This window comes from Aethalodelphis obliquidens, unplaced genomic scaffold (assembly GCF_003676395.1).
Source record: "Aethalodelphis obliquidens isolate GAN/ISIS:26980383/991018 unplaced genomic scaffold, ASM367639v1 scaffold94, whole genome shotgun sequence".
In the NCBI taxonomy this organism is placed as follows: domain Eukaryota; kingdom Metazoa; phylum Chordata; class Mammalia; order Artiodactyla; family Delphinidae; genus Aethalodelphis; species Aethalodelphis obliquidens.
Window position 1 is genome coordinate 1,311,514 of NW_020838038.1, and position 13,041 is coordinate 1,324,554.

The window sequence follows — 13,041 nt, forward strand, 5'->3', positions numbered from 1 at the left end:
GCTGAAGATTACACTGCTAGGATTCATTCAGATTGTTTGCATGTAGCTACAGAACAGGCACCAGCAAACTTACTCTGTAAATGGCCAGAAAGGAAATATTTTAGGCTTTGCAGGCCATAACATGTCGGTTGTGTCGTCACTGTCTTTTAAACAACACTTTTAAACAACAATTAAGTAAAACCATTCTTAGCTTGTGGTCAGTACAAAAACAGGCCTTGCCGGCTTTGGCCCTCAGGTTGTATGCTATTTCACTTTTTAAAAACTATGCAAGGGGCTTCCCTGGTGGCACAGTAGTTGAGAGTCCACCTGTTGATGCAGGGGACACGGGTTCGTGCCCCGGTCCGGGAAGATCCCACATGCCGCGGAGCGGCTACGCCCGTGAGCCATGGCCGCTGAGCCTGCGCGTCCGGAGCCTGTGCTCCACAACGGGAGAGGCCACAACAGTGAGAGGCCCGCGTACTGCAAAAAAAAAAAAAAAACTACGCAGGGCACTTCCCTGATGGCGCAGTGGTTGAGAGTCCGCCTGCTGATGCAGGGGACATGGGCTCGTGCCCCAGTCCGGGAAGATCCCACGTGCCGCGGAGCAGCTGGGCCCGTGTGCCATGGCCGCTGGGCCTGCACGTCCGGAGCCTGTGCTCCGCAACGGGAGAGGCCACAACAGTGAGAAGCCCGCGTACCGCAAAAAAAATAAAAAAATAAAAAAATAAATAAATAAAAACTATGCAGGGACTTCCCTGGTGGTCCAGTGGTTAAGAATCTGCCTTCCAATGCAGGCGACGTGGGTTCGATCCCTGGCCGGGGAACTAAGATCCCACATGCCGCGGGGCAACTAAGCCTGCACACCACAACTAAAATGAGCCCATGTGCCGCAACTAGAGAGCCCACATGCTGCAAGGAAAGATCCCACAGGCCACAACTAAGACTTGATGCAGCCAATAAATAAATAAATATTTTATAAAATAAAATAAAAATACGCAGCACACAACACACTTTGTTGACCCAGTCTCTTGTCAATAGGCAATTGAGTTGTTTCCAGGTACTCACAACAATTCGCATATTCTCACACATGGGCTTCCTGGTATACACCATGCAAGAATTTATCCTGAGTGCAAACCTAGAACTAGGGTTGTGGGGAAGTGATTTCTAAATGTTCTGTTGCGGGCTTCCCTGGTGGCGCAGTGGTTGAGAGTCCGCCTGCCGGTGCAGGGGACACGGGTTCGTGCCCCGGTCCGGGAGGTTCCCGCATGCCGTGGAGCGGCTGGGCCCGTGAGCCATGGCCACTGGGCCTGCGCGTCCGGAGCCTGTGCTCCGCAACGGGAGAGGCCACAACAGTGAGAGGCCCGCGTACCGCAATCAATCAATCAATCAATAAATGTTCTGTTGCACATGACAATGGAACACTGTTTTCCAGAGTGGCCGGCACATTTACTCTCACACCAGCAATTTATAAGAAATCATGTAGATGCACTTCTCCAAAAACTTCATACGATCACAATTCTTCCTTTATGCCACTTACACTGGACATAAAATAGCATGTTGCTATGGTCTTGATTTGCATTTCCCTGTATTCATAAGATCGAACATCCCTTGTATGTTTACCTTTATGTTAAGATATCTTCGAATCTTGATGTTTCTCCACTTCTATGAAATGCCTCCTACACATCTCTTGCCAAGCTTTCCATTGGGCTAATTGTCCTTTTTGTATTCGTTTGTAGGTGTTCCTTGGATATTCCTCACATTGAATCTTCTACTGGTTATTATTTGTTGGAAATATGTTCTCCCCAGTTTGTAATGTGTCTTCTCACTTTCTTTGAAAATGTCGTTTGATGAATAGAAAGTCTTAATTTCAATACAGCCAATTTCTGAAATCTTTTCTCTGGCAGTGCTTTTTGTGTCATAAGAAATCCTTCTTTTAATTCAAGTTTGGAAAAATATTCACCTATTAATATATTTAAATGAAGCTAAATGATACCTAAAATTTTCATTTAAGTCCTTAATCACTGTATATGGTGTTCAAGGATCTAAATTCATTTTTTCCCCCATAAGGATATCCACTTTTTAAGCTCCGTTAATTTCTTAAGGATTGTATAATTCTCCCCTGAATGCAACTATAGATTCCATAAAATGCTCCTCAAAATCCCCAAGGGGTGTTTCCTTCCCATGGAACTAATAAGTTGAATCTAAAATTTTATAGAGTAAAGAGTCAAGAACAGCCAAGATACTTCTGATGAAGAGAAGATACACCTACCCAACCAGAAAATCAAGATTTATTATTACACTATAATAATCTACACAAACTAAGGAATGGGAAAGAACAGCACCACTACGTACTTAAGGACCATGTTACAGGCCTAATGGGATCCACACTTAGCAAGTGAAATGTGACAATTTCATAAACCCATGTTATCTGGTGAACGTGGCAGCCACAAGATCTCCCCAGAGGACAATCCCCATCACAGCGCAGGCACCCCTCCAGCTGCTCTACAGGACTTTCCTACCTGTCTGAGCCACAAGCACCAGTGATGTCAGACGATGCTGTCACCAAAAGGACAGAGGACAGTGATGGCAAAAGGGAAGTTTACGGAATAATCCTCGGGAAAAGCCTACTGCCTTGATAGTCTCACTGCTATATAACCTATATGCTCTACCTTTTAAAAGAAATGAGTGTTGTTTCAAGAAACAAAGCTTTATAACATTTTCTGAAAACAGTACACGTTTCGTCCTTCATATGCTCAGCACAAATCTAAATCAAAGAGAGGCTGCTCTCTAAGCAAGTCTTCAACGTGTCACATCCTAAAATGAATGTAGCGATGATTACTGGTGCTTTAAAAGAATCAACCACACCCTCCCCCCCCACACACAAAGCAAAGGCCACAAACAAAACGCCCTAGACCCTTGCTGCTTAAAAAGTGTGATGCAAGGGGTAAGAGTATCATCATCAACCTCACCTCAGGCCCCAGACACAGTGAATCACAACGTGCCTTTGAACAACAGAAGTCCCAGCATCTGTGTGAGTCTAAGAGGGACTGCTCTAGGCCACTATCTGCCCTTTCTTCTCCTAATCCACGTGTGACTGTCTGCTGTTGTCCCAACAACACTGGGTCAAGTAGCTAACCTGCTACACTACTTTTTTCTCTCTTACTCTTTTCTCCATTTTTTTTCTTTTCCCTTTTTTGTTTTTGTCTTCTTTTTCTACCACTTCTCACGTGATTCTCTTCATGTGGATGGAACCAAGAGGGACTGTCTTCCACAGCCAATGGAAGTGTTCCTTTCCTGAAGCCAACAATCTGACCTTGTGTTTTCTGCCATCTTCGTATCTGTGACTGTTCTAGGCTATTTTCATTGATGCACAGGGTGTCCTGCTGCTCTGAACAGAAGGTGCCAGACTGCTGAACGCCAGCTAAGTGGGGGTATTCACGGACCCCTTTGTAAACTGAAGGAAAATATAACTGTAATTGAGTAATAATTCATTTCCAAAGCTGGTCACTGACAAAAAGTAGCATTTACGACACGGAATAACTGCTTTAACAACAGACGAAAACGCATAAACATTGTCCATGATAACTCACCTAAGTATTTCACAAAAGACATTAACTTAGCATATTAGAACCATTCGTTCTAAAAGCTTCCCACAACCCTTATTTCAAACAGTTCAATGGCTTCCCCATTCTTCAACTTAAAGAGGACAGCAGTGTTTCCATATTGAGACTGCTTTCATAATTTGACAAAGAGAATTAATGCTACTTGAAATTACTCAGGCACAGAACAAATGAGGTTAATTTCTTTGGAAGATGGAAAAAGTAATGCCTGGCACATATTAGATACTAAATAAATACTTCCTGAGACACAGTATTGTTTTAGTAGACTATTTCACCTAACTCACAATTTCAGTCACAATGGTTAGAGCCTTTATCTCTAGAATTCCCTTGGGAAAAGTTAACTACAGGAACCACTACACTCCAACTGACTGGCATTTAAAGCAACACAACACAAGACTGAGTTTTAGAAAACCTATGCTGTATCTTTAGCATTATAATGCTCTATATATGTAACACCTTACAAAATGAAGTCATACAAGCAACAAAAAGCCCCAAGAAATCAGATTCTCCTCTTCAATTCTGGAGTAAAGTATAATTTTACATGTAAAGCCACATCAAAAGCTACATCATATTTTAAAAAGCTTATCAAGCACATACACATTTTGCTATGCTTTATATGGACCTCACTCCCTTGATTCAATACTCACAAGATCGGCATATTTCTTACAGAGAGCTGCCAGCTTTTCTTCTGGAGTTGAAAGGGTGTTTAGGGCTTGCATCAATAATAAGACTTCTTTTCCTGATGATTAACAAGATAAGAAATAAGTCCCAGAAGAAGAATGAGATCAACCTGTAAATTCTAAATAACACTTCCTATGTTCTGACATCCAGAGTAAAATAATTTATGCCTATAACTAGAAATAAGAGATTTACTAGCTAAATTAAGAAAGCTATTTTTAAAATCTGGGTCAGCAGGCACCCCTTCCTCCCCATCTCCACCCCAAATTTCTTCACTCACTAACACTGCGAGCTATTTGTGAAAAGAACTCTTGCTGAAGGCTTAAAAATTCCCTTGCTTAACCACTGATATTCAGGTTAAGACAAAGGGCAAGTTACAAAGGGCAGAATATTTTTATATGCTTCCTCCTAACCAAGTACGAATATAGAAGGAAGTTCAAAGGCAATTTCGGGTGGTACTCTCCGCCTATCTAAGACGCTCATTATCACTGGTGACACAGATCTTTGCCTTTGAGCAATTTAAATAACTTCTGATGACTTAGTAAGCAGATTCTGTGTGTTAACCAAATTTAGTGTAAAAAAAAGAAGAAGGAGGATGTCAAGATGGCACTTCCCTTGGGAAAAAGAGCTGAACAGTATTTTAAGGACTCTGGCAGTGAGAAGCAGGTGACTGAGACAGGATGGAACAAATGGTGTTTTAAAAATAAGTGATAAGTTTTATTTCTTCAGCTGGGTGGTAGGTACCATTTTTATTTTTTTAAACGTTCACTCTTCATGAAGAGTATTTCATTAAAAATACATATGTGATGGCAATTCCCTGGTGGTCCAGTGGTTAAGACTCCGTGCTTCCACTGCAGGGGGCACGGGTTCAATCCCTAGTTGGGGAACTAAGATCCCGCACGCTGTGCAGCATGGCGAGAAAAAAAAATAAAAGTGAAAATGACTCTGACTTTGGTGTATGGTGTTCAGATTGCTATGAGGAAAACAAGTAGGCTAACTTCAAAACAGAATCCTTTTCCAACCACAGAAAATTTTAGCAACAAATCCTCTCTCGTTTGGCCCAAGGCCAATAAGAATTTTAAGAGAGATGACAAAATATGATTACTGAATATGATTAGAAATAACAGTAAGGTAACTTGCAATTTTTATGAAGATTTTTAAACTCACACTCTACCTGGTTTTTTCTGAGATACAACTCACATACCATAAAATTCACCCTTTTAAAGTGTACAGTTAAGTATAATCACTAAGTCGTACAACTATCACCACTGTCTAATTTCAGAAACCCCATGCCCATGAGCAGTCACTCCCGAGGCTCCCTCCTCCAGGTCCCTGGCAGCCACTACTCTACTTCCTGTTTCCATGGATTTGCCAATTCTAGACATTTCATATTAAGTGGAATCATATAATTTGCGGTCTTTTGTGTCTGGTTTCTTTCACTTAGCATAATAGTTTAAAGCTTCACCCACAATGTATGAAGACTTCATTCCTTTCTACCACTGAATAATATTCCATGTACAGACAGACCACATTTTGTTTATCCACTCATCAGCTGATGGGTAACTGTGTTGTTTGGACTTTACAGCTATCATGAATAATGCCGCCTTGAGCACTCCTGGACACGTTTTTGTGTGGACACGTTTTCAACCCTCTTGGGAATATAACTAGATGTAGAACTGCAGGGTCGCATGGTAACATTATGTGTAACTTTTTAAGACTCCTTCTGCTTTTACACATTTAACTGGGGCTGCTAATATTGAAGAAATTTGTCTTGTTCGTAAGGAATTAAAAATTTATAGAAATATGAAAAATAATTTTAAGTTTGCCAAGTTAACAGAAAATGGGTATAATACGAAGGATCACTCCAACTCAGCATATAGAAAACCAAACAAATTTAAACACTGTTAATCTCAGGTAGAATAAGTATAAAAAACGTAGGGGCAACCAGTAAGCTTAAAATAAAAGGGGAATTCAGATTTCCTAATGAGATTTACTGTACCGCATTCTTCATCCTGAATCTCAAACACAGCAGAAGAAAACATACCCTTGAAAACCAGTGTTAGCCCACTTCTTGAACTTCACCCAACGTTATATCGTCTCTAAAGTTTTGTGACTAGGTTTAAAATAAAATGATCAAATAAATACACAGTTTTCGCAGTAAATTTTGGTCAGACTACATTAAAGATGCAAAGAAGGCAAATCAAATACTACTTCCGTCTGGGACTTCCCTGGTGATCCAGTAGTTAGGACTCCGCGCTTTCACTGCCAAGGGCGCGGGTTCAACCCCTGGTCAGGGAACTAAGATCCTGCAAGCCTCATGGTGAAGCTGGGGGTGGGGACTACTCCTGTCAAATTGGCCCCAGATTTTTTTCACGAAAGCCCATTCTTGACTACTGAGAGAGAAGTAACCTCCTCCTCTGCTGTCTCGGGCCCCCCGGCACGTCACTGCAGCAGACAGGCTGCCTGCCCCACTGAAAACAACAGATGTGTCAGCTGAGCAACATTGCCCCCGACGCTGGCCATGTTCATCATCACCTGTGCTGCGGACAATACAACTCAAAGGAGCAACGTGTGAAACATGCAACCCCCAAGCTGAGGTTGTTACCTAAGGTTTTGTCTTTGTTCCTGTCGCACTCTGAATCTTGCTGACCATCAGGAGGATCTGTTCGAGCCTCTCGCCCAGGAATTTCCTCCCTTGACTCTCGTGTGCAGTACTCTGGGCTCACCAAACTCCTGCCCTTCGTGATAAAGTCACTGTGTGCATCCTCTTCCAAGGAATGCTTGTTACTTGTGCCACCACAGTGTGAGCCTTGATGCTGAAGAATATCATTGGACTGAGAGTTATGCAACATATCCGTTTTCACCCCTAGCCCGCACATTCCAGCTTCTTCCATTGTGCCAATCACAAACTAGAGGGAAGGGGAGAGGAGAAAAAAAGATGGGAAGGGGGGTTAAATTAAATGTAATCAATGTTTACAATCCATCACACACCACAGGTTGACAGCTTTTTCCTTTCTTAGTCGTTTGTAAAACCGATGTAAACATGGTAATTTCTAAGTTTCGCTGAAAGGTGACCTCACTGTAAATAAGAAAATTAAAGTTAAGATGGCCAAAAAACACACGGAAAGATGCTTAATATCACTAATTATCAGAGAAATGCAAATCAAAACTACAATGAGGTATTACCTCACACCAGTCAGAATGGCCATCATCAAAAAATCTACAAACAATAAATGCTGGAGAGGGTGTGGAGAAAAGGGAACCCTCTTGCACTGTTGGTGGGAATGTAAATTGATACAGCCAATATGGAGAACAGTACGGAGGTCCCTTAAAAAACTAAAAATAGAATTACCATATGATCCAGCAATCCCACTACTGGGCATATACCCTGAGAATACCATAATTCAAAAAGATACATGCACTGCAGCACTACTGACAATAGCCAGGACATGGAAGCAACCTAAATGTCCATCAACAGAGGAATGGATAAAAGCAGATATGCTACATATATACAATGGAATACTACTCAGCCATAAAAAAGCATGAAATGCCATTTGCAGCAACATAGATGGACCAAGAGATTATCATACTGAGTAAAGTAAGTCAGAAAGAGAAAGACAAATATCATATGATATCGTTTATATGTAGAATCTAAAAAAATGGTACAGGGCTTCCCTGGTGGCGCAGTGGTTGAGAGTCCGCCTGCCGATGCAGGGGACACGGGTTCGTGCCCCGGTTTGGGAGGATCCCACATGCCGCGGAGCGGCTGGGCCCGCGAGCCATGACCGCTGAGCCTGCGCGTCCGGAGCCTGTGCTCTGCAACAGGAGAGGCCACAACAGTGAGAGGCCCGCATACCACAAAAAAATAAATAAATAAATAAATTTTTTAAATGGTATAAATGAACTTATTTACAAAACAGAAATAGACTCACAGATGTAGAAAACTTACAGTTACCATGGGGGAAAGGGGGGGAAGGATAAACTGGGAGGTTGGGATTGACAGATACACACTACTATATATCAAAATAGATAACTAATAAGGACCTACTGTATAGCACAGGGAACTCTACTCAATACTCTGTAATGGCCTATATGGGAAAAGAACCTAAAAAACAGTGGATATATGTGTATGTGTAAGTGATTCACTTTGCTGTACACCTGAAACTAACACAACATTGTAAATCAACTATACTCCAATAAAAATAAAAATTAAAAAAAGAAAGAAAATTAAAGTTAAAACAAATCACAGAACTCAGTGGTACCAAAGGAAGCAAGAAATGCCATTTAGTTGTACATCTAAACTTGTTTCAAAAAAAAAAGTATCAAGTTGTGTTAGTGCCCTAGCCAATAAAAAATAAACATATTTCCTTATAAAAATTCACCACTTAAAATAATTAGCATCTTAAAAGACATGAAATTATCCCAAGTTAACGAATGTTAATTATTCTGGTCTTAGGCTCTAGGACACAGTACAGCAGAGATGGCTCACTGGCTGTCCAGCAGAAACCCAGGCTCCTCCACAATCCTGTGGAGCCGGGACTGGTGGCCAAGTGCTCAGACCGGCCGACACTTCCCAGCCCCTGTCATCTGGCCGGGACTCCCATGCAAAGTTGCCACCAATAAAATGTGAGCCCAAGGAATGACTTTTCCTTCTGCAACAAAACTTTTTTTAGAAGCACACATTCTTTCTCCTCCATCTCTTTCCCATTCTGGCTGGACGCAGAGGTCTCCAAGACCCCAAGAGATGGCAGAGCCACAGGATGAAAGCAGCCTGCACCCCTAAAGCTCACATACCTATACAAAGAAAGCCATCTGTCTTACTAAGAACACCCACACTGGGCTATCAGATGAGAAAGAGAATACCTTTCTCTCTTATAAAGCCACAGACATTGTGAGAATTAGGTTTTAAACAGCTACCCCTGCCCTAACAAATACAGACAGCAGGCATGGGACAGACAGCTTCATTCTAGTATTTTATTCTCCATCAGTACTTTAAACTTCTCCTCTCTTCTATCATAATGTTAACCCATTTACTTATGGGGTGGTGTGTGTTTTTCCCCTGGTTGACACTACTTGGTCATATGATGGGGCACAAACTTAAATTCTGTGTATTTCCTCTCTGCGTGAAAGAGGGCCTCTTCCTTTTTTGAATAACATAACTGATGGGGAGGTGGCTAATACCTTTCTCTTATTACAAGTGGACAAAAGCTACTCTACAAAGTTAATAGGAAAAGAGAGATTTATTTTTTCAAGTTACAATAGTATCCAGCTGAAGATATGAAGATAATTTAAAGTATCAAAGTAGCAGAGGATGGAGAGGTTAAGGGAACTAAATCCGCATCTTTTATAGTCCAACGTTGATAAATCAAGTACTGTGCTTTTGCAAGAACAAACTGGTGCAGCCACTTTTAAAACCTTTTGCAATATGGCTACCTTCCAATCCAGTTAATTCTACCCCTAGGATTTTACCCTAGTATGTACAGATGTGCAGCCAAAGGCCAAGAATGTTTAAAACCACACTATTTGTAATTGCCCCCGAATGAAATCAACCCAAATTTCTATCAACAGAAGAATGGATGCATTGTGGTGTGTTCATACCATCCAGCAGTGAGAACGAAGTACTGCTATATGCAGCAACAGGGATGAGTCTCATAGAATTTTGTGAGGAAGGTGCCAGAAGAAAACATACTACAGGAAACCATTTACATATAAAGTTCAGAAACAAGCAAAACTAATCAATGGTGCCAGAAATCAAGATTGTGTTCACCGCTGGGGGTGGGGCCTTCTGGGGTGCTCGGTAATAGTCTGTTTCTTGATCTAGGTGGGGTAACGTAGATGTTCACTTTGTGAAAATTCATTAAGCCTAAACCTTTATGATTTGGATACTTTTCTGAATGTATGTTTTACGTCAGTAAGGTTTATTTTAAAAGTTGCAATTTATATATTATTCCAGCATTATGAAGAACCAAAACAGAAATATTTTCCTCTGGGGAGAGAGATTAGAGATGCATTCTTTTCTGATACTACTTTTTAAAAAATGTGCCTGTTACACTTTTTCTTAAAAAAATTAATGCATTAAGGAGAAATGCGTTTTTTAGAGTTATGGTTTGATGCTACACTCAAATTCTTTCCAAAAAATTCTCTTCCATACGTAATGCAGTCCATAAAGCAGTATTTCTCAAATGTAATCCAGAGATATTAGGTCTACAAAAAATTACCAAGGATTTAGGAAATGTCTTTTGTTAAATTTCATTACTGCAGAAACTTCTTAAAGTCCTTGATAGGCCCAAATAACATACAGAAGTATTAATATCAAGCCAAATGCAAAGTGATCTTTTTTTTTTTTTTGGCTGTGCCATGCGGCTTACAGAATCTTAGTTCCCTGACTAGGGACTGAACCTGGGCCCTCGGCAGTGAAAGTGCAGAGTCCTAACCACTGGACCACCAGGGAATTCCTGCCAAGTGATCATTTTAATGCTACATTATACACAGAACTACTAGTCCCACCTCTATTTTATACCAAATATTAAACTGTCATATACTCGTTGGGCAGATGGATAATGTTAACAGAGATCCTTTATGCAAAAGCAATACTGAGAAGAAGAAAAAAAAAAACCAACCTAGGGCTTCCCTGGTGGCGCAGTGGTTGAGAGTCCGCCTGCCGATGCAGGCGACACGGGTTCGTGTCCCGGTCCGGGAGGATCCCACATGCCGCGGAGCGGCTGGGCCCGTGAGCCACGGCCGCTGAGCCTGCGCTCCGCAGCGGGAGAGGCCACAACAGTGAGAGGCCTGCGTACCGCAAAAAAAAAAAACCCCAACCCAGTGCTATTAATACCATCTTCCCCAACTTTTTAAAAATTAATTAATTAATTTTTATTTTTGACTGCGTTGGGTCTTTGCTGCTGTGTGTGGGCATTCTCTAGTTGTGGTGAGCAGGGGCTACTCTTCGTTGCGGTGTGTGAGCTTCTCATTGCGGTGGCTTCTCTTGTTGCGGAGCACAGGCTCTAGGCGCGTGGGCTTCAGTAGTTGTGGCTCGTGGGCTCTAGAGCGCAGGCTCGGTAGTTGTGGCACACGGGCTTAGGTGCTCTGCGGCATGTGGAATCTTCCCGGACCAGGGCTCGAACCCGTGTCCCCTGCATTGGCAGACGGATTCTTAACCACTGCGCCACCAGGGAAGTCCCCCCAATTTTTAAAAAATAATTTTTAAACCGATTCCCTGAAAACCATTAGCCCAATATTAAGAATAGGGCTACAAAACCACAATGCTGGCTTTAAACACTGATGAAAGTCTGTTAAAAAAAAATTAAAATGGAAGATTGCTTATCTCTAAGACAGAATTTCTCAGAAGCATAATGATAATAAAACTCACAAAATACCAGAAAACATGGTGTCAAGCAATATCAAAAATATAATGAGCAAGCAATTTGTTGGAAGAAGCAGGAACATAAATAATTTTCACCAAGAAAACCCAAGGCCTCTCCTAAGATCAATTTTATTGAGAAGCCTACCTGAGGATTGGAATTGGTTATTTCTAGTTTCCCAGTTCAATTAGTGATTTTTCATAACACCTTTATTGAGATATAATTCACATACCATCCAATTCACTAGTTTTTAGTGTATTCACAAAGTTGTGCAACGATCACCACAATCTATTTTAGAATACTTTGGTCACCTCAAAATGAAACTCAGTACCCTTTTCAGCTATAAACCCCTAATCCGCCGAAAACTCCCAGCCCTAGGCAATTAATGTGCTTTCTGTCTCTATAGATGTGGTTATCCTGAACATTTCATATAAATGGAATCATACAATATGTGACCTTTTGTGTCTAGCTTCTTTCACACAGCATAATGATTTCAAGGTTCCTCCACATGGTAGCATGTATCAGTACTTAATTTCTTTTTATTACCAAATAATATTCCACTGTATGGACAGACCATATTTTGTTTATCCATTCATCAGTAGATGGACATTTAGATTATTTTCAATTTTGGCTATTATGATTATTTTCAACTTTGGCTATTATAAATAATTTTGCTATGAACATAAATGTACAAATCTTCGTGGGGACATCTGTTTACATTTCTCCAGGGTATATACCTAGGAGTGGAACTGCTGGGTCATATGGTCACTTTATGTATAACCCTTTGAGAACCTGCCACACTTTTTCTAATCGATTGCACCATTTTACATTCTCACCAGCAGTGGGTGAGGGTTCCAATTTCTCCACATCTTCATCAACACTTGTTATTGTCTGTCCTTTTCATTATAGCCATCATAGTTGGTGTGAAGGTATCTAACTTAATGACCAGTGATGCTGAGAACATTTTCATGTGCTTATTGACCATTTGTATACTTCCTCTGGAGAGATGTTTATCCAGATCCTTTGCCCATTTTTACATTTGGGTTATTTGTTATTTTATTATTGAGTTGTAAGAGTTCTTTATAGACACTGGATACAAGTCCTTTATCAGAGGTATGATTTGCAAATATTTTCTCTTAAGACTGTCCTTCATTCTCTCAATTTTGGAGAAAACTCACAGTATATTTATTCACCTATTTCAAAATGCCATAGGTGATTTAACTGCAAGTTATGCTGGCTTTCAGATTAAAGGCATATAGGTCAATTACAACTACCAGAGACAGAAAAAAGACAGGTTAGAAAGGCCAAAATGTTCACCTAACTCAAAATAATAGCTGGTGGCAGGCTTCCCTGGTGGCACAGGGGTTAAGAATCCGCCTGCCAACACAGGGGACACGGGTTCG

General features: G+C 41.1%; 1 protein-coding gene across 1 annotated transcript in view; it reads right to left on the reverse strand.

Moving 5' to 3' along the window:
* TXLNG (taxilin gamma) overlaps window positions 1-13,041 on the reverse strand; it is a 52,403-nt gene that overhangs the window by 18,443 nt on the left and 20,919 nt on the right. Inside the window, exons 2-3 of the mRNA XM_027095768.1 lie at window positions 6,883-7,186; window positions 4,247-4,338 (exon numbers count right to left, since the gene is read on the reverse strand). Coding sequence (XP_026951569.1) covers window positions 4,247-4,338; window positions 6,883-7,186 — 396 coding nt within the window. The remainder of the gene's footprint in view (window positions 1-4,246; window positions 4,339-6,882; window positions 7,187-13,041) is intronic.